The sequence below is a fragment of the Heterostelium album genome (assembly GCF_000004825.1).
Source record: "Heterostelium album PN500 unplaced genomic scaffold PPL_contig26, whole genome shotgun sequence".
Taxonomy (NCBI): Eukaryota; Evosea; class Eumycetozoa; order Acytosteliales; family Acytosteliaceae; genus Heterostelium; species Heterostelium album.
The window spans coordinates 761,501-782,923 of NW_008805103.1; the positions used below are offsets into that span (position 1 = coordinate 761,501).

A 21,423-nucleotide genomic window follows, 5' to 3' on the forward strand; every position below is an offset into this window, starting at 1 on the left:
TCTGCTTCACACTACAAAAAAACAAATTTTTAATTTATTTAATTTTTTTAAATGCTTTGATAATCATCACACACCCACACACACCAAACAAGTATGTTGTTAAATACTCAAGTGTTTATTTTCCTCACCTCATTTATTATTATTACATAATTATCTAATAAACAATAAATATCTCTTTAATATAAATATTATTATTACTTAAATAATTCTTTCATATTAATAATATATATCTATCATTATATAATATAAACAATGGTTGTCAAGATTGGTATTAATGGTTTCGGACGTATTGGTCGTTTAGTTCTCCGTGCTTCCACTGAAAACTCTGCTTGTCAAGTTGTCGCTGTCAACGAGCCATTCATGGATGTTGACTACATGATCTATATGTTCCACTACGATACCGTCCACGGTAGATTCAAGGGTACCGTCGGTAAGGATGCTGAGGGACACTTGGTTGTCAACGGAAAGAAGATTCACGTCTTTGCCGAGTATGTATATTGTTAAATTAATATAAACATTTATAATTGTTAACAATATATTCTTTATTACTCCTTTTTTTTTTTTTTTAACTGTCTGTTACAACAGGAAAGACCCATCAAACATTCAATGGGGTAGCGCAGGTGCTGATTATGTCGTTGAATCAACCGGTATCTTTTTAACCACCGATAAGGCAAGTGCTCATTTGAAGGGAGGTGCCAAGAAGGTTATCATCTCTGCTCCATCTGCTGATGCCCCAATGTACGTCATGGGTGTCAACGAAGAGACCTACAAGACTGATGTCAACGTCCTCTCCAACGCCTCATGTACCACCAACTGTTTGGCTCCATTGGCCAAGGTTATCAACGAGAACTTTGGTATCACCGAAGGTTTGATGACCACTGTCCACGCTATCACCGCCACCCAAAAGACTGTTGACGGTCCATCCGGTAAGGACTGGAGAGCCGGTCGTTCTGGTCTCGCCAACATTATCCCAGCCAGCACTGGTGCCGCCAAGGCCGTCGGTAAGGTCATCCCATCGTTGAACGGTAAGCTCACCGGTATGTCGTTCCGTGTACCAAACGCCGACGTCTCTGTCGTCGATTTGACCGTCAGATTGGACAAGCCAGCCACCTACGAACAAATTTGCGCTGTCGTCAAGGCTGCCTCTGAATCAGCCAACTTGAAGAGATACATTGGTTACACCGAAGACGAAGTCGTCTCATCAGATTTCATCGGTGACACCCGTTCATGTATTTTCGATGCCAAGGCTGGTATCTCTTTGAACAACAACTTTGTCAAATTGGTTGCCTGGTACGATAACGAAATGGGTTACTCCAACCGTGTCGTCGATTTGATCTGCTACATTGACTCTAAGAAGTAAATTGTGATCATTATATCTCCTCATTTTTAAACAAAAAAAATAAATTAAAACTTTTTTAACTGTAATGTTGTAGTAGGTGTGAATGAGTTAATAAATGAATGAGTTAATGATTAAATTATCTATCAATGGCTATATTCAAATAATAATCAATCAATTAGATAACTCTACACATTGATATACTATTATTTATGTATTTATGCAGTAAAGTATGTTAGGTTTTATTTTTGTTCGTCAGTAACTGAATCATCGATTGACTAAAGAAAAGATAAAAGATAAGTGTGAGTGAGTGTTATTGTTAGAATGATACTTATATATATAAGATTTACATACTTTAATGAACTCTTTAAGTACGGTCGAAGGTATATAAACAGTATTAGAATTTAAACTGGTGAAAAAGTTCTTTTTGCTATCTTGGTCAGAGTTTTGAATTAGTTTCGGATCCAATTTGACTAGACCCTCGATCATTCCAACGACCTCATTGTCAAAGTTGATGGCTGGACCACCACACATTCCCATTGGTGATGCTGATTGAGTTTGAACGAAATGTCTATTTGGTTCTTCAACATTGAATTTATATTCACTGGCCAGTGGCATCATAATATTATCTTTTTCATTTACCAATTGATATCCAAATAATTTACCAGTCTACATGTAAATATTCCAAAATTTGTTAGAACTAATAGATCTACAGAACCAATGAAATTAGATAATTAACATACATGTCCTTTACGTGGATGTTCATAGTCTTCAAGTTCGAGCACCGATGGAATGTATGGTAGGTTACTTCTTGTGAAATCCTCCAAATTAACTCTGAAACATACTAGATCCAATGTTGGATGTAAATAGTATGGTTTCTCTATTGGTAACGAATGTAAAACTTTTCCTGTTTTTGGCTAAAACATAAATAAATATAAGTATTCTATACTATAATATGACTCTATAATCTGCTATATATTTACATCACGATATTCAATCTCTGCTTTAATATTTGATTCACCGAGTGCAAATATCCATTTGTGATTCTCTTCTTTGTAGAGGAATGGGAAGTTGAATGGATGAGTAATATGTGCACAACTGATTGCATAGATTGGTCTTGATGCACTGAACAAACCACTCGGTGTTTTCACCAAGAACAAACTACCTCTTGAAAGATTAACATATTCATTGACTCCATACTCTGGATATCTAATTAATTAAATTAAAATAAGATCATTATTTATAAGTAAGTATGTATGTAAAATGATTAAAAAGGTTTGGTGATCAAAATCCTACTTAAAATATGAACTGATTGTTAAGATACTTGGTGTTTCAATAGCTTCCTCTTTCTTTTTCGTTGCTGATTTATCGGTGGATGCAGCTTTCTTTGATGCATATAATCTATTGTTTTGATTGTTGTATTGATTTGCAATGCTATATAAACGAGTTGTTGAAGATTGTAATGAAGTTGGCATAGCAGATGCAGTTGCAATCGAAACAAAAGATTGACTCAATACTCCAACATTTTGTATTTTATTCTGTCTAAATAAAGATGAACCTGTTGATTTTACAATTGACTTTAACATTCTACTTTATTAGAAATAGATATAATAATTAAAGATGAAATGATTGATTCAAAAAAAAAAGTAGATCAAAAAAAAACAAAAATGATTTAATAATGCAAGCAATGATAAAAAATCAGACTTTTGACATAAGATAATTTATTATTATATATTATTTATTATAATTACAAACTTCTTTGTGTAGGTGCATAATACTTCATTCCTATGATATCAAATATTCCACGCTCACTATGTACAATGATATCTTCACTCTTGTTATTTGCACCTGCACCCAGAATCTTATTGATTGAATATTCACTTAGTGTATATCCTTTAGATAATGCGATTGCTCTGTTGTAATACATAATAGTTATTTAAATAATGAAAATGAATTAATTAATTAATTAGTTAGTTAGTTAGTTAGTATTTTTGATTGTATTGATTGTATTGATTGATTGATTGATTAATCTTACCTCATTTGTCTATTGAATTCATCTGAACCAGTGTTATGAAGTAATCCAAAGTAATAAGATTCGATCGGTACCAATTTAAAATCTATTCTTCTAACTATTGGTTTCGGTGGATTCTTTTGACTGGACTTTGATTTGTCCATTTCATTCGGTACTATACAACAACCCATGTATTTCATTGGTCCCAAACTGATATCGTCAACTATGACACCCTTCTCTTTCAACGCCTTTACCAATTTCTCTATCAAATTGAACGATTGATTCTTCTTTGCATCTGCCTTCCACTCTTTATTGTATTTAGGATGTGTCAGCAATAGATCTATATCACCACTTGATGCTGCACCTCTACGACTAATAACAAAAATAATGATAATATAATTATTGATTGGTTGTTAGTCAAATTTGTCACACCACTATTTTACTTATTATTATTATTTCGTAAGCTACTTACTAACTACCACATGTCTCAGCAACAGCATCTTTATCAATCTTTTTCAATAGTTCAATACAAATGGTTTCAATCTTCTCTATTTCATCTCTTGGTACACGTTGTTCGATATCCTCAAAGTATTTCAAACCAACCTGTTGATGATGATTTAATGTTGTACTGATCTTTCTTAGTTTTTCTATACTAGTCACACCTTCTTCAACTAATTTCTTGGCAATGGCAGGTCTAAACAAATTAATAGAAATAAAATTAGTTTATAATCATTCAACAAACAAACTCTATTAATTAATTGACATACCCAATACCAGAAACTCTTGATATATTATTAATGGCAACAAGTTTCTCATCGGATTGAAGTTTAATAAGTTTTGCAAGTTTACCAGTATCCAATATCTCTTGTACTTTCTTTGCAATCTTTGCACCTACACCATCCAACTCTATAATCAATTGATTGTTAATATAAATTATCAGATTTGATTATAATAAGAAAAAAGTGTAGATTGATTGATAAATAGTTACTTTGTGATTCTGAACCCGATGATAACTTCTTTGGATGTACTCTTATTGATTGTATTGCTTTACGATATGCATTGTATTTATGAGTTGCACCTTTATTCTTTTCGAATATACTGACTTCATTCAAGATATCGCATATCAGTTGATTATGATTAACCTGTCCTATCAGTGGCAATTCAATAAGACCATCTTCATCTCTTTGTGTCTTACTGTTATTACCACTATTCTTTTTAATTGTATCATCTTTTCTTTTTGAATTGATTTGTGTTTTCTCTTTCTCTTTCTCTTTGCTCTTGACTGGTGTTGGTGGCGATGATTTACTTGGTGAATTTGTTGTTGCACTTGTAGTAGTTGTTGTTGTCGAAGTTGTTTTCTTCTTTATATCTTTTTCATTTTTAGTGATAGCACTACCACTACCACTACCACTATTACTAGTCGATAACTTTTGTTTCTTTATTCTTTCAGTTTTTATGTTATCTTCTTCCTCAGTATTAGAATCATCATCTTCTTCTTTTGTTTCTTTTCCTTTTCCTTTTGCACTTATTGGTTTATGTTTATCATTATTAACTTTATTGTAGTTGTTGTCGTTGTTGTTGTTGTCGTTTGAGTCAGATTCATCCGTCTCAAAAGTCACAGTATCACTGTCATCTTCGTCATTTGATTCATCGACTTCCTCCTGTGTAGGTTCATCGTCATCTGATTCATCAATCTTTCTTTTTAATAACACCATTTATTTATTTGTATATAGATATTTTGATATGTTTTTGTTTTGTTTTTTTTAATTCTGTAGAAATATCAAATCACCATTTTAATTTAAATTAAAAATTCTATTTTAGGAAAAACTTTTTTTTTTAATACTTGGAAATTAATATTTCTTTGGAGATAATAATAAATTCTTTATATATGTATATTTAATTCATTTTTATCATTTATTTATATTTTAATTTTTTATAACAACTATTTCTCTATCTTAGTGTTGAAATAGTTAATGGTGATGGTGACTTTGGTGATGGTGATTTAAGTTGACTTAATTTGTTTGTTGACGACGATTTTGGGGAGGACAAAATTGAAGTTGAGAAAGTAAGACCAGATTTGGTGGTCTTTGGTGTTAAAATGTTGTTGTTGTTGTTTTCATTGTTGGTTTGGTTTGTGATGTTCTTGAGTGGTGTGCTGCCTCTGCTGGAATTTGATTTACTTGGTGTGGACTTCTTGCTTGGAGTGTTATTGCTGCTACCTGCTCTCTTGGATGGTGTGTTGTTGGCTGCGTTCTTGTGTGGCGATCTTGTCTCACCTGGTCTCAATAAAGACGATCCAGTCTTTCTCAACTTGACTCCTGTGATATCTGCCAATGAAATATTGAATTGCTTGCCACCCGACGAGCTCGATGATTTCTTCTGTGCGGACGCTGGATTCTTCACTGAACTCGAAGAGGCAGTTGGTGTTGTTGCAACAGCTGCTGGCTTAGGGGGTGGTGGAGGTGGTGGAGGTGGAGGTGGTACATACATTGGTTGTTGTACTTGAAGAAAAAGTAATAGAAAATTAAAAAGAAAAAGAAATTAGAAAAAAGATAATTATTATTATCAAAAGATAAATATAAAATACATACATTGTGGTTGTTGATTTAATAATTGTGATGCCTTTATAATTTGGCCGAGTAATTCTTGATATTGGTTAAGATTATTTTTATACAGTTGGTTTTGATCAGATTTGATACGTAGGATTTCTTTTTCAAGGCTGGCAACCTTTGACTCTAGTCTTCTGATAATGGTGGTATCATTATTTTGTACAATAATAGTTGGAACACCCGCTGTCGATGTTGTTCCAGCAGGCAAGTTAAAGTTATTTTTATGTAGTTGTTTGGAGTCTTCTACTTCTACATCAGAGGAATCAGATTGTAAAGCTACCGATTCTTGATCATAGTCATCCTCTCCTATTGAATATACAGATAAAAAGTATTCAATTATCTTTTTTATTACAAAAATAATAAATTAATATAAAATAACAATTTAATTTAATTTAAATATTAATTATTTTATTACTTACACTATCCCATGTATCTTTTCTAAATGGTAATTGTATTACTTTAATACATTGATCAACGATGGCACTGAAACTAACTGGTAAAAAAGGTTGGTAATGGAAATTTATTTGATTGAGTTGTTGTTGTTGTTGTTCTCTCTTTCTTTTTTTCAATTGTTTATTATATTTTGATTTCTTTCTTTTATCTCCTAGTTTTGACATTCTTTAAATTATATATAATTGCTGTATTACAACATAAAAAATAAAAATAAAAATAAATTAAAGATAATGATATGCTAATTATATATATAGATTTACAATGATAATAATATTATTAGAGAAAATGAATTGTTCTGGAATGAATGATTATGTTAAGTTCATCACTGCTCATCCACACAAAAAATTGAACAACAATTCTATTTTCCAACGGAAACCGCTAAAATTCAAAAGTTTTTAATTTAAATTTTTGAATTTTGGTGGGGATATGCAATTTTTTTGTATTGAAGTCAAGTAAAAGTCAATCATATCAGTCATATGATAATAGATAAGATTAATTGATTTCATATGATTGTTTTATTTTAGTTTTAGATTCAAAATTAAAAAAAAATAGTGAAATTTTATTATTATTTAAATATTATTATTTTAATATTAATTTTGTTAGATCACTTTGTTGGTCTATATTGAAATGTGTTGATAATAACTGAAGACTCTGGGTGTAGAGTTGTGATGATAGGACGGTGTCGTACGATGAAGATGATGAACTGACGGTCTTTCCATGATCGAAATATTTGCCACTGGTGCGATCAAACTTGGATGCAACCAGCGACTCAATGATAAACTCGGAGCAGTACGCTGCCGATTTGAAAACGGCGTGATAGAGATTCTTCAGTGGGAATGGCAAGTCGACAATCTCGCTCGCAAAGATACCGGGGTGAACAGAGTTGATGGTGAGTCTCGGTTGGTCGGGATGCTCCGCTGCGTACGCTTCAACACGACGGTGCAACTCGTAGGTCGAGCAGATCTGAGCCATCTTTGACTGACAGTAAGTCAGAAAAGTTGAACTAGTATTGCCAGTCAAATTCACCAGCTTCAAACTGGAGAGTTTGTGAACGGAACTGGAAATGTTGAGAACCTTGGCTTGTGAGAGCATCAAGATGTCGAGAAGCTGGATTGTCAACAAGAAATGTCCGAGATAGTTAGCTAGGAATTGAGTGTTGAATTGTTGGTCGTCTGCTGTCGATGTTGGGTGTGTTAGAGGTGGCTGATTGACCAAGTCCTCTTTGAGCCACATGATTCCGGCGTTGCACACCAGCATGTGACACTCGAGTTTACGCGCGCGAAAAGCAGCAGCGAATGCATTGATAGAGTCGAGCGAGAGCAGATCAAGTAGCATGTATTCAACCTGTTGGTTTCCAGTTTGTTTGATTACTTCAGCGACTGCATCGCGTGCCTTTCGCTCGGTTCTGCATGCCATGATGATATGTGCTTGTCGTGCAGCCAATCGCAGTGCAATCTCTTTGCCCAAACCGGCATTGGCACCGGTAATCACAATGACCTTATTGCGAAGATCGACCTCTGGCTGTTTCTGTTGCTTCTTGTTCATCTCGTTCCTCTTGTTATTAGTGAAAACAAACAAAACCGTTATGCAAATAACTAATGCAACAAAACCAATCATTATTGATCCTTCTCACTACTACTACTACTACAACTTCTACTGTATTTTAACTATGTGATTATAGTTTGGTTTGAAATTAAATAACTTCAAAGAAGAACAAACAATCATGATCAAAACTTTTCAAAAAAAAAAAAAAAACTTTTGCAAAAAAATCTAAAATTCTTTATTTTATTTTTTTGTTTAACCGTGATAAAAGATAAAATGATATCTTATCTTATCTTGTTGACCAATTAGTATTAATATATAAGTGAATCTATTCATTTTATTTTATTTTTATTTGATTTTATTTTATTTTTGTAGTAACAGTTAAGTAAGTGTCCCGAACTTATAATTAGTCTTTATTTCTATTCAAATAACAATGATGATTTGTTTATTACCAATTAAGAGTTAACTTTAAATATCTTCTAAGATTCGCGTGAAATGATCCTATCATGATATTGACATGTCTGATTTAAAAATCATCTATTTTTTTGTGATTTTATATTTGATGAGGTGGACCCTTAGATTTTTAGGATCATTTGAATAAAAAATCCTTTTATTTTTTTTTTCACTTTATAATACGAAATAAAAACATTTAATATCAACTTTTAAAAAGGTTTTCTTTTACACTAGTAATTATTTATTTATTTTTACAACAACCCAAAAAATAAAATATAAATACTTATTATTATTGGATAGTTTAAATAATTGACACAAACACAACACAACAACACACCTCATTTTCCACTCAACCATTAATCTAAACCAAAAATAAAAAAAATATAAAAAAATAAAAATTTGCAAATAAAAATTACAAAAAGGTACATAAACAAAAACAACGCTAATATAGTTTTTAGTTAAACAATAAATATAAATAATAATATTTTTTAAAATTTAAATAGTAAGTAAAAAGATATTATGGAGAAATAAGCTTTGCATTCATCCATTCCTCACACAAACCCTTTCAAAAATGATAAAATTGTTTTTTGATTATTATTATTTGATTTTTTGATTTTTTCCTCAAAACCAAAAAATACTACCTCAGATTTGTTAGTTTTTTCTTGTCAAAAATCAGTTTATTCTTTTTATTTTTAATTTTATTTATATATTTATATTATTATTGTACTTTAATTTATTCGTTTTAAGTTTTTACTCTTATTTTTTTTTAGTTTTTAGTTTATTTGATAGCATTTAACATTGTTTTTTTATTAGTTAGTAATTTAGTAGTAGCGTTAGATTTATATAGTTTTTAAATAGAAATAGAAAAGCAAAGAAAAAATGACACTCTTATATGCATCAGTCGGTTATAAAGGTAGTGTTCTCGTTGAACACTATGTTGATCACGGAAATTTCGTAGATACTGCTAGAACACTTCTCACCAAGATTCCAGCTTATGCCAAAAAGGTAATGAATCAAGAAATCAACAAAAAATAATAGTAATAGTAAACAGTTACAACTAGTATACTACTCGAAATTAAATAGACAGGAATATATAATTAACAATATGATATTATAATATTACAAAAAACAAAACAAAAACAGAGTTATTCAGTTGGAGGTCATAACTTCCATTATATATCAGAGAATGAATTGGTGTTCTTGTGTTTCTGTCATGAGAAACTTGGATTCTCAACACCATTCGACTTCTTGATGGATATTCAATCGAGATTCATTGCATCATACGGACACAACTTGCCTTTCAATGCACCACCAGCAACCTACGATCCATTCGGTAGAGTTTTAGAAGAGAGAATGGTATGTAATCATTTATCTAATAATGTCTATTATGTTTATAGAATATTAACAATTTGTTGTTTATTTGTTTGATTTCTATGCTTTGATATTAATATAGAGATATTTTTCAAATCCACAATCAAATAAAATTAATATGATCAAAGATCAAGTCAGTGTCGTAAAGGATGAACTGACTACAACTCTAGAGAAAACAATGAACAGAGGTGGAAAGATCGAGATTATCGTCGACAAGACAGAGAGATTACAAGCAGAGTCATTCCAATTTAAATCTGGTGCAACTCAATTAAAGAGAAAGTTATGGTGGCAAAACAAAAAGATGATGATTATTATCTTTGTTATAGTATTTGTATGTAGCTAATTCCTTAGACTCTATTTTTCCATTTATTAATAATAATATTTACAAAACAACAGATTATTTTGGCAGCAATTACATTGGGTATTTTGAAATTCGTGCATGTTATTTAAAAAAACAAGAGTTAGATTGGCTTTGTCGTATTGATCAAAATCATAATTACAATTACAATTACAACTACAATCACAATCACAATCACAAATCAAATCAAATCAATCTAAAATCAATCCAATTATAATTTGACAGCTTTCACTTTTCTTTTCATTATCAAACAACACAACTGAATATATCATACATACACACAACTAAATAGCCATTCATCATAAGTAATAGTTTATTTTTACTTCTTTTTTTTTCTTTTTCAGTACAGTCGTAATCATCGTTCATCAACCAACAAAACAAACAAACAACAATACAACATCATCAAATGCTAGCTTGTTGACTGTCTTTTTTTTTTTTTAATTTTTTATTCGAAGTTGGTAGATATAATTAATATTAAAAAAATTAAATAAAATATCAGATTTTATTATTATATTATAAATCATTTGTGTCATTTTTAGATCGCAAATTATATTTGAGCCAAATCATTACTCATTTTTTTGTTAAAATAAAGAGGATAATTGCAAGTGATCAGAAAGTCAATCAAAGGTGAAATTAGGATAAATGAGGAATTAAAACTAGTTATACCAAGGTATAAAGTTGCTTGGTAAAAATCAGCAATCCAATATATAAATGGCGTAAATTGACCATTTAGTAAGGAGAATCAACTAATTTCTAAGGTTGATTAACTTCCACCTGGATATCCTTTTTTATTATTGTGTATTATCAATCAATCACTCACTCGATGTCTTTGACCTATACATATAATTTTACAAATATTTTGATTTATTTAATTAACCTTTTTTTTTTAAAAATTACTATCAAAATTCTAAAAATGATGCAAACTTTATATTATTACTATTGTAATATGTTTATGTTTTAAAATTTTGTGATGTATATATATATTTAGTTAGTGTCTGTGATTGATTTAACCATTGATATGAGTTTGATTGACGTGAGTCTCAATTTCATTGGCTGAGAATTTCTTGAAGCAGAAAGGACAGTCATGCATTTGTTGTTGTGGCTGTGATGATGCTGTTGGTTTCGATACCTGTGGTGATGGTTGCTGTTGTTGTTGTTGTTGGGGTGGTTGTACTACAGGTGGCAAATGCGAGGTATTGGGTTGTTGGTGCATGTACAGGTAACCTCCACCGTATGAGTGCATTGGTGGTGGAGCAAACTTTGGTTGGAAGCTTGGAGGAGCATCTTTCATGAACTGACCGTTTTGTTGTTGCTGTTGAGCGATTTGTGATTGTGTAAGACTGCTTTGTTGTTGAGCCTGTTGTTGTTGTTGTTGTAATGTTTGTGATAAACTTGGTGATTGTTGAGGTTGTTGTTGTTGTTGTTGAGCCTGTTGTTGTTGTTGTGGATTCTGTGGATCATATCTCATTGGTTGATATTGGAGTGACTTTACTGGGTAGAGTGGAGTGTTGGGTGGTTGGAATGGATGGATCACTTGGCTACCACCTGGATTCTGGACGGCGCCACCGACGGGAACGGCACCCTCTGGTACTGGGAAGGTTGGGGGGAAACTTTGTGGAATGATCATACCAAATGGTGTATGTTGTACTTGATGTATTTGTTGTTGTTGTTGTTGTTGAGGTTGTGCCTGTGGTGCCTGTGCTGGTTGTTGTTGTTGTGGTGGTTGACCCTGTAGTGCTAGTTGTGGTGGTTGTTGCTGTTGTTGTTGTTGCTGTTGTTGTGGTTGAGCCAAGAGTTGATCACATTTCTGATCTACAACCTTTAGCTTTTCTTCTAAACTCGCTATCTTTTCATTGGATTTATTTACAATCTCTAAAACACTCTCAAATTTACTCTCCTTTTAAATAGTTATAAATATTAGTTTGTTGTTGTTTTAAATGTAGAGGTATTTTGATTGCTTACAACTAATTTCATAAGTTCAGTGATTTGATTACTTAATACAACATTATTGTTGTTATTGTTGGTGGTAGTGGAAGTAGTGAACATTGCTGGAGGTGATTGTTGTTGTTGCTGTTGTTGTTGTTGCTGCTTGTATTGTTGGAAGAATGGTAATGTAGTTGGTGTAGTTGGTGTAACGGTGGCTGGTTGTGGTGGCGATGGTGTGGTAGTGGTCGCAGATGGTGATTGTGTTTGGACAGCTACAACAGGTGTTGGACTGATTGGATTTGTAGTTGGTGTTGGCGTTGGAGATGTGACTTGAGCTGGAACAGGTGATTGTACAGATGCATGTGGACTTGTAGTAGAGGTTGCTTGGCCGGTTACTGAAGATGATGATGATGTTGTTGGTGGTGGTGGTGTTGGATTTGGTGATGATGGTGGCATATAGAATGAATATGCTGGAGGTGGTGCTTGTGCTTGTGGCTGTGGTGGTGGTGATTGATGTACTTGTGGTGGTAGGTGTGATGGTTGTTGTACTGTACTACTACTATTACTATTGACATTTGATGATGGCAATAGATAATCTATATCACTGGTGGAGGTCGATGGTGAGCCAACAGAGGTATCGCTGTTGGTCGACGCTGTCGGATAGACAGTCGATTGCACTATGAATCCATCTGAATCATCTCTTTCACTGCTACTACTACTGATATCATTTGAGAAATTATATAATCCGCTACTCATTACTTTTTACTATTTACTATTATTTTTGTTTACTTTATAGTTTTTATAATTTAATTTACAATTATGATTGTTATTTATGATTAATGAAAATCAATATTTTTAATAATATTTCTTTGATTGAACAAACTTGGCTAAATTATAGTTAATATAATTTAATTGAATTGAAATTGTGTTGTTGTGAGTGGATAATTAAAAGTTTAGTTGTCAATAAAATAAAATAAAATAAAAAAAGATAAATTAAAAAAAAAAAGTAGTGTTTTATGTCACTGGGGGATGAACAAAAACAACAAAAAAAAAAAAAGAATTTAATTTTTGAAAAATTGTTTTGTGTTCTCAAAATTTGAGGAATGGCTGAAAAAATACTTTGTTTTTTAAAAAACCAGAAATATATTGGCAGATTTGCGCTTACAACAATGAAAAGTATAACAAGGATGTTGCTTGGCAAGCAAACAAGCAACAAAGATATTATTTTCAACTATTTCAATTGAAATAGTCATTATTAGACGTGGCAAAGTTATAACTTTGTAATCAGCATTGCGTTTTTATTCATAGTCGTTGTCTTTTATGATTTATTCATTAGTTTAAAGTTTTTAGGTCCGCTAAACCTTTTTCCATTAAGTCTATCTTTGATCGCACGGAATTTATACTTTTTGATATCTTTTCTTGTTTTCTGGTTGATTGATTGATTTAAAAAGATAATAAAGTTATGTTAATAAAATTAATTGCAATAATGATATGATAATAGAACATACTGATTTAATATATCTTCTCTTTTCTTTATGAATTCGATTGCTTCGCTTAACGTAAACTGTACACTTATATCCAATCCTATATTTATAAAAATCTTTGATGTATCAGCACTGATAGGTAAATAGATCGATAGATTAAGCTTGTTAGTTAGTATAAATGAATAGCATTATCATTGCTGAGGAGTAGATTAATGTATTGTTATTCATACACTTTTGCTTTTGTATAACATTCACAACCTAAATTTATCATTGTTTTCATATCTTTCATCTTATTATCTATCAATAGTTCTATATTGCTTTTTAACTCAAGACTAAAGGTATTTTAAGAGAAAAGTAAGTTAGTAGGTAGATTAATAAGAAAATATTCATTCAACATCAACAGAGATAAAAACATACAAAGTTTGAAGTTCATTATATATGTATTGTTTTGATTCTAGTAGTTTATTTAGGTCAGCTCTTAGCGTTTCATTTATATATTGATTATAGTAATCTATTGATTCATCTATATACGATGATGATGATTCAGATTCATCGTTATTGCTTTGTGTTGTTGTTGTTGTCTTTTGTACCATTTTTAGACAAATATATTTATTTGTATGATTTTAATTAAAAAAAAAAAAAAAAAAAAACGAAAATCTATAAAAATTTTAAAGACAAGAAACATTGGATTACCAATTCGAGTTAACTTTTATCATTTTTATTATAAATCATTATTACATTCATACTGTATGAAAAAAAAAAAAAGAAGTTTGTTTAACAACTCAATAGTAAATTATTATTTATCACTTCAATTAATTTATTCTTTAATATTGTTACAGAATTTATTACTACGTGTGGTTGGTGAATTCTGATATGTGTACTTAGAATTGACATGAACTGTAGTAGTTTCTCGATAGCTTCTTCAGAGTTAAATCTTAGATGTGGTGCGTTGAGATATATATAGGCACGCATGTTTGTATCAGGGTCGTCTCCGAACTTTCCCAAACCAGTGTTGCAGTTCATACAAAGAATACCCTGATTTCACCGGTCTTATGATCGTGGTCTAGGTGTATTTTTTTTTGTTTATAATATTTTTCAAATCATTCTTACAAATGCCACATTTATCATCTTGTTTCTTTTGCAATTCATTCTTTTCTTCTATACCTATTCCTTTATTTATAGTTAGTATAGTTAGAACAAAAAAAATTAATAGGTTTTAAAAATATACTTACCATATTTTTTTTCGAAAGTACGAATCACTTGCACAAACTTTACATGTACCTTTTTTTCCTCTCCTTATTTTATTAAGATTTCCTTTAGAGAAATCATCCGAAATCTTTATTACTTTACATTTGGGACATAAATAGCGTTCTTGAGTGGTAATTCGAGTTAAAACATTCTTTATTGTTACTGGTATTGGTATTGGTATAGTTACTGGTTTTGGTATTGGTATTGTTACTGGTTTTGGTATTGGTATAGTTACTGGTTTTGTATATTCACCTCGAGTTTGCTTAGAATACGATTTTTTTTGATTTTCCATTTTAAAGTTATTCCTTTACAGGTATTAATTTTAACAAGTTAAATGTATAATTAACTGAATCTAGAGTTATCCGTCACCGCTATTATTTTTTGTTTTTTTTTATTATTTGTTACACGATAATTGCTACAGAGAATCTAAATTATAGATGAACTTAATAAAAAAATGAAAAAAGTTTAATTATATTGTAATATATAGTAATTCAAATTGAGAAGCTTCTAAGAATATATATTTCAACTTTAGGAAAGTGAACGGAAGATATCAGATTACCAGGGAATTAAAATCATAATAAAATATCGGTCCGAGTGTCTAAAACCTACACAATTACGATTTTTGTGTAATAGCAATTTTGCTTAAAAAAAAAAAAAAAAAAAATTACATAAAAATAAAGAAAATTCTAAGATAAATATGTGATTTTTAATATCTGTGAAAAGATAGATTGTTATCTATTTTTAAAAAAAAGAAGTTGTTCGATGCCACTTAATAATTATCTGTTTATCTCTTTTCATAAATTTATTTTTTGAAAAATAGTTTGAATAAATGATGTTCATTCAGAACTTGATTTTCACAAAAAATTAAAAAAAAAAATTTAACACTTGTCTAACCAGTATAAATTCAATATACGAATAAAGAGAAGAATGTTATCAAAGGGTTCTTTTTTAAAAAATAATAACAATGGATCAAAGTTAGTGTCATTTGTGACCAGTAGAGCATCAACTCCATTATTATTATTATCAACATCATCATCATCATTCCTATCAAGATCTTTTGTTAGTTCATCAAAATTATCATTCAATCATTTAAAATCATTCAATAATAATATTAACATAATTAAAACACCTGTACTCTCTTTAAACAATAAAAGTATCAAAAATATCAATATAAATAATAATAGCAGTAGTAGCATATTAACGAGAAAATCAATCATATTCAATAACAATAATAATCAAAATGTATTAATGAGATATAAACCAACACAATCGAATAGAAATTATTATCAATCAAGTAGTACTACATCTGCTTCATATATATCATCAAATGCTCTCATTTGGGCTATCATTGCAATCAATGGTATAATTTTTAGTATGTTAGTTCCACATCACAGTGTTATACTAAAAAAAAACAAACTAACTAACTAACTAACTATTATTAAAACATTATGTAGTAATATGGCAAGATAAAACACAAGATAATCAAATTTTTATGTACAAGAACTTCACTTTGTCAACACAGAATCTAAGAGAACGTCCTTATACACTGCTGACAGCAGCATTCTCTCATAACGATCTACAACATTTCCTCTTTAATATGTTAGGTCTCTATACGATTGGAGGTTCACTGCTTGCTGCCACTGGCACACCGTTGTTCCTCGGACTCTACTTGGGTGGTGCAGTATTCAGTAGTTTCATCTACTGCTTCCTCGAGCAGCGAAAACAACAACAGCTACTAAAACAACAACGTGGAATGTTCTCATATCAACAAGTAGTTAGACACGGTCTCGGTGCATCGGGTGCATTGTCAGCGGCGATGGTGTCATTCGCCTGTATGTTCCCACACTCCACCTTCTTGTTGATGGGCATAGTTCCAATGCCTGCATGGGCAATGGTAACACTCTACATGGGTTACGACTTCTATCACGAATATCGTCATTCCAATACTGGTGTTGCACATACTGCACATCTTGGTGGTGCGCTCTATGGAGGTTTATTCTATCTCACTCTACTTAGAAAGAGAAATTATTTCTATTAAAATAATAATAATAATAATAATAATAATTAAATACCATTGTAATAATATATATTGTTTTATATTTGTTTTGTTTTATTATGATAACATTGATAATAGTTTATCTGTAATATCTAAAATTGATTTGGTGGATGATGAATTTGGGAAGTCACAAACTAAACATTTACCATTCTCTGCACAATATCCTAAGTTCTGTTGAAAGAATAACATTAGTTTGTTAGTTATTGTAATTAGTTTGTTTTTAATTTAGTTATAAACATACTGTATCTATTGGTATTTTCCCTAGGAATGGAATGTTATATTGATTGGCAAGTTTGATTCCACCTTCGGATTTAAAGATTTCTGTTATTTCTTCACAGCATGGACATGCATATCCAGAGAGATTCTCAACGATTCCCAGTATTTTGATACCCATTTTCAGACAAAAGTTGATTTCTCTTTTGACGGTATCCACTGAGAGATCCTGTGGTGTTGTGACAATGATGGCACCGTCTGGCTTACAACTGCCGCTGAGTGCTTCCACCACCGAGAGATGTTCATCACTGGTGCCAGGCGGTGTATCTACCACCAGGAAATCTTGTCTACCCCAGAACGTATCCTTAAGGAATCGGTTGATAATGTTTGTTTTTCTTGGACCACGCCAAACGATGCTGTTGTCCGAGTTGGCCAGTAGCGCACCGACCGACATCACCGCTATATTCTGATGACCTGGTGATCGTGGTTTGAGCGGTGTCCAGCCAGCTTCAGAGTTGACAACAGGCAATCCTTCGATTCCCATCAACTTTGGAATAGACGGTCCACATATATCGACATCGAGCAACGCCACCTTTTTATTTCTAGCTGCCAAACTATAGGTGAGCAGCGATGCTACTGAACTCTTTCCAACACCACCTTTTCCAGACAACACCAATAGTTTATGTTTGATTACTTTCATTCTTATATCTATTGCTTTCTTATCTGTAGTGGTAGATATATAAACAATATTAAGTTAAGTTTTCGATTACTCTAATAATGTTGTTAGCTAATTACCTGTATTTTCAGTCTGTTGTGAACTACATAGATCTTTACCAGGACAACCCTGGCATACAGATTCTTGACCTACTTGACCAGTACTCGATGGACAACCTTTAAATGTTACCATTTGATCTTCAGTACCATATTTTAATTCAACTGAATCACTTGCTATAAATTGTTCTATATTTACATTCTTTTTTTCACTATTTGTTTCTTGTTGTTGTTGTTGTTGTTGCGGTTGTTGATTATTAGACTTTGATCCACAACCACCACCTCCACAACATTGAGATTTACCACATCCTGACATTAATTAATTAATTAATTAATTATATGTAAATAAATAAAAACTGATTTAATCAAAAAAAATAAGTCATCTTAATTTTTATTAATAAAAAAATCTTAAAAAAAAATAAAACAAAAAAAAATTAGTTCATGAATATTTAAAATTTAACTTTTAAAATGTGTTAAATTCTATCTTTGTTTCATATCACAAAAATCAAATAAGATTACTTTTTTTTAACACATATTTGATCAATTCTAGAAAAAGGATCCTATACTAAAAAAAAGATATTTTGAAAAAAATATCTAATAGTTTTTTTGTTAACCACATTAATTAATTTGAGTGATTTTTGAACAAATAAAAACAAAATATATAATGAAAACAATATTATCTCTATCAATAAATATATTAAATAATATATTAGATTATTTAACCAATGTAGATATAGTATGTTTTATATTAAGTCATCCTAAACTCTATAAAGAACGATTCAGTTTTAGACTTCAGTTGGAATGTGCATCGATACCAGAGACAGGTGTAGTGCCAAGACCAATAGTTTCAATATTCGAAGATTCAGACTTCAATGCAATTGAACCATCGGAGGCCATCAGAAGATTCTACTGCGCACAGACATTCATCTCAACGAAACAAACACACTTTAAAAACAATACATTTAGAAAGATGCTTTTTAAACAATTGAATTTTGATCAACCCATTTCAAGTAAGATAAAACAGTTATGTTACCTATTTACTTTTTCTAATTGAATGGTTTACAAAATCATAGCATTCACTTGGAATTCTTTGGAGCAATCATCGTTTTTTCAGAGAAAATCATTAATATCCTATTGTATTCCATCGGATTGTACAAATTTGATTATCGATCAATCTGATGATCTAAGTGGAGTTCCAAGTACTGTCAGTTCTCTTTGTATCGGCGATAATGTAAATGATATCTATTGTGCTAAAAAGTGGAATACTCCCAACTTTAAGAAGAGTTATAGGCTGAATGGTAATTCTCTACCGAAATCACTTCGAACACTTTATTTGGGTGGCCATTTCAACGATATCATCAATGTAAATATACTACCGGATGGCATTACACATTTGGTTTTCGGTAGTTACTTTAATAGTCCACTGGCAGTCGGTAGTCTACCAAAGCAATTGAAGATTCTTCAGTTTGGCGAGCATTTCAATCAACCGCTCTCAGTTGGTCTACTACCAGACACTCTTGAGGTATTGCATTTCGGAATTGAATTTAACCAGGAGTTGGACACCCCAGCCGGAAGGTCGATGTTGCCCGCCAATCTAAAGTCGCTAAATCTCGGTAGTCGTTTCGATAGACGTCTCAATCCCTACACTTTGCCAGCTTCTTTGGAGCGCTTGATGTTGAGTACTATGTTCGATCACGGTTTGAATAGCGATACTCTTCCAGCCAATCTTAAAGAACTGACAATTAGCTTCAACTACAATAAAGTAATACCACCTGGAGCACTACCCAACGGTCTGAAGAAACTGAGAATACTCTCAACTCGATGCCAGCTGCTGGAAGGTGCCATTCCAGCTTCAGTTGAAACACTATATCTTGGCACCGATCAAGTGTTGGTCGGTTTGGCAATAGATTCGCTAAATCTAAAGAAATACATTGTCAACTCTGACAATGAACATCGACTCTCAAGTACTATTGAATCGTTTACCTGCATGAATAACAGCTATTACAACAATCCCGATGGAAGGACATTAACCGCAGAGGGTTTCAATCTACATTCGCTGGTGGAGTTGAATCTTCAGAATCTCACATTGGATCATTTCGATCATCTAAGACTACCGCCAACTCTCAAAAGACTCTACATGCCAATCGGTAGATTCAACCAACTACTCCCACCGCACTTCTTCCCCGACGGTTTGGAATTCATTGATTTCGGTCATAATCTAGTCACCAGTATTCCTGTGGTACCAAACACAGTTAAACACATGGTGTTCCGCTCACGCGACGTCAAACCCACCAATAGAATTCCACCTTCAGTCAAGAAAGTCGAATTCCATTCGCAATTGCCTGAATTCCCAGTGGCTATATTAAGCGATGGCATTGAGACTATAACATTGGACGAAAGTTTGGATCTTACATTCAAAGTCAAACAACTTCCACCATCGCTCAAAGAGATTGTTATCCCCTCAACAAGCTCGCCAATCCACATTTCACGAGTGCCCCATTCCATTCGATTGACAATCAACCACGGAACAGCAGAGAAACTCTCCTTCAAGAACAACAAACTACTCAAATACATGATGGAATCAAGACGTAGTTTTGACTTACAAGTACAAAGCTTAAGATTGTCGTTCAAGTTCCTCGATGAATCGAATCTGCTCGTGTTGTCGGAGCGTTTGGAGGGTGGAATCATAAAGAAAGACAAGTTGAAGAAATCCGATTTCTTAGAGGATCATATCAATAAATTTATTCGTTTGGTATCGTTATAGTAATTTTAGATGTTTAGTTACACTGTCGACGGCGGCTATTGGTGCAGGACCGACTGCCAACACCGTGCGTGATCCACTTGCAATTTGAGTGCGACCTGCATCGATAACCAAATAATGTGGAAGACCAGCTTCTTTTGCTGCTTTCTCCAAATCCATCAATTCTTTTTCGTTGTTTGTCTTTAAAGTAACTTTAGCTTGTCCGAAAACTTCCCATTGTTTTAACATCTTGTGATATTTCTGATTTCTCTTTGCTCTATAAACAAATTGTTTACAAAAAAACATATCATATTAGATTGACATTGTCTTTTTATCTTAATTATTTATATTATGTAATATATATTTTACCTTTTATATGATCCTAATGTTGCATGACAACATTGTGCAGCAATCTTGCCTTTTGTCATCTCTAAATCGGTTCTAACTACCAAGACCATCTTACATGCACCTATACTCTTGTCCTCTTCGATATCGTAGTCGCTATCGCTATATTCTTCGTCTTCACTCTCGTCTTCGCTTTCTTCGATGACAGGTTCCTTTGCGACCACTGGTTTACTCAGCCATTTCGACAAGACAGCACCTGTCATCATCGAGAGTGCAGAACTGACAATCAGAGTACCAACTGAAATTGATTTCTCTTCAAACATTATAACAAAATAATAATAAAAATAATATACAATATATATAGATCAACGAATTGAAAAAATAAATAATATTTGCTCTTTTTTTAGTGATCATAAAAAGAATCAAAAAAAAAAAAACTTTTTTACAAAATCAATTAACTATTTCTAGGATTTTTATAATAATAAATGTTTAAAAAGAAAATATATT

The 21,423-nt window shown here is 31.9% G+C and overlaps 11 protein-coding genes across 11 annotated transcripts; 4 read left to right on the forward strand and 7 right to left on the reverse strand.

The window, feature by feature from the left end:
* Positions 1-252: 252 nt before the first annotated feature.
* On the forward strand, positions 253-1,360 carry gpdA (glyceraldehyde-3-phosphate dehydrogenase; the record flags this gene model as incomplete). Its single annotated transcript, XM_020582763.1, has 2 exons — positions 253-488; positions 586-1,360. The coding sequence occupies 2 exons, from the start codon at positions 253-255 to the stop codon at positions 1,358-1,360; spliced, it is 1,011 nt and encodes a 336-aa protein (XP_020427117.1).
* A 218-nt stretch (positions 1,361-1,578) lies between these two features.
* Positions 1,579-5,062, reverse strand: PPL_12018 (uncharacterized protein; the record flags this gene model as incomplete). Its single annotated transcript, XM_020582764.1, has 10 exons — positions 1,579-1,614; positions 1,691-2,005; positions 2,080-2,253; positions 2,320-2,545; positions 2,633-2,926; positions 3,088-3,249; positions 3,372-3,719; positions 3,820-4,041; positions 4,115-4,253; positions 4,336-5,062. The coding sequence occupies 10 exons, from the start codon at positions 5,060-5,062 to the stop codon at positions 1,579-1,581; spliced, it is 2,643 nt and encodes an 880-aa protein (XP_020427118.1).
* Positions 5,063-5,297: 235 nt separating this feature from the next.
* Positions 5,298-6,573, reverse strand: PPL_12019 (uncharacterized protein; the record flags this gene model as incomplete). The annotated part of the gene is made up of 3 exons (XM_020582765.1): positions 5,298-5,848; positions 5,939-6,296; positions 6,376-6,573. The coding sequence occupies 3 exons, from the start codon at positions 6,571-6,573 to the stop codon at positions 5,298-5,300; spliced, it is 1,107 nt and encodes a 368-aa protein (XP_020427119.1).
* A 415-nt stretch (positions 6,574-6,988) lies between these two features.
* PPL_12020 (uncharacterized protein) lies at positions 6,989-8,026 on the reverse strand (the record flags this gene model as incomplete). The annotated part of the gene is made up of 2 exons (XM_020582766.1): positions 6,989-7,387; positions 7,781-8,026. 2 exons carry the CDS (start codon positions 8,024-8,026, stop codon positions 6,989-6,991), a joined length of 645 nt encoding a protein of 214 aa, XP_020427120.1.
* A 1,257-nt stretch (positions 8,027-9,283) lies between these two features.
* Positions 9,284-10,546, forward strand: vamp7A (synaptobrevin family protein; the record flags this gene model as incomplete). The annotated part of the gene is made up of 4 exons (XM_020582767.1): positions 9,284-9,409; positions 9,548-9,760; positions 9,858-10,106; positions 10,478-10,546. 4 exons carry the CDS (start codon positions 9,284-9,286, stop codon positions 10,544-10,546), a joined length of 657 nt encoding a protein of 218 aa, XP_020427121.1.
* Positions 10,547-11,139: 593 nt separating this feature from the next.
* PPL_12022 (uncharacterized protein) lies at positions 11,140-12,815 on the reverse strand (the record flags this gene model as incomplete). The annotated part of the gene is made up of 2 exons (XM_020582768.1): positions 11,140-12,030; positions 12,096-12,815. The coding sequence occupies 2 exons, from the start codon at positions 12,813-12,815 to the stop codon at positions 11,140-11,142; spliced, it is 1,611 nt and encodes a 536-aa protein (XP_020427122.1).
* A 1,449-nt stretch (positions 12,816-14,264) lies between these two features.
* Positions 14,265-14,515, reverse strand: PPL_12023 (uncharacterized protein; the record flags this gene model as incomplete). Its single annotated transcript, XM_020582769.1, has 2 exons — positions 14,265-14,288; positions 14,393-14,515. 2 exons carry the CDS (start codon positions 14,513-14,515, stop codon positions 14,265-14,267), a joined length of 147 nt encoding a protein of 48 aa, XP_020427123.1.
* A 1,203-nt stretch (positions 14,516-15,718) lies between these two features.
* Positions 15,719-16,829, forward strand: PPL_12024 (rhomboid family intramembrane serine protease; the record flags this gene model as incomplete). Its single annotated transcript, XM_020582770.1, has 2 exons — positions 15,719-16,163; positions 16,246-16,829. 2 exons carry the CDS (start codon positions 15,719-15,721, stop codon positions 16,827-16,829), a joined length of 1,029 nt encoding a protein of 342 aa, XP_020427124.1.
* Positions 16,830-16,904: 75 nt separating this feature from the next.
* On the reverse strand, positions 16,905-18,147 carry PPL_12025 (Mrp/NBP35 family ATP-binding protein; the record flags this gene model as incomplete). Its single annotated transcript, XM_020582771.1, has 3 exons — positions 16,905-17,018; positions 17,089-17,783; positions 17,856-18,147. 3 exons carry the CDS (start codon positions 18,145-18,147, stop codon positions 16,905-16,907), a joined length of 1,101 nt encoding a protein of 366 aa, XP_020427125.1.
* Positions 18,148-18,495: 348 nt separating this feature from the next.
* On the forward strand, positions 18,496-20,521 carry PPL_12026 (uncharacterized protein; the record flags this gene model as incomplete). Its single annotated transcript, XM_020582772.1, has 4 exons — positions 18,496-18,841; positions 18,905-19,353; positions 19,384-20,230; positions 20,451-20,521. 4 exons carry the CDS (start codon positions 18,496-18,498, stop codon positions 20,519-20,521), a joined length of 1,713 nt encoding a protein of 570 aa, XP_020427126.1.
* Positions 20,522-20,589: 68 nt separating this feature from the next.
* Positions 20,590-21,239, reverse strand: PPL_12027 (aminoacyl-tRNA hydrolase; the record flags this gene model as incomplete). Its single annotated transcript, XM_020582773.1, has 2 exons — positions 20,590-20,848; positions 20,941-21,239. The coding sequence occupies 2 exons, from the start codon at positions 21,237-21,239 to the stop codon at positions 20,590-20,592; spliced, it is 558 nt and encodes a 185-aa protein (XP_020427127.1).
* Positions 21,240-21,423: the final 184 nt, after the last annotated feature.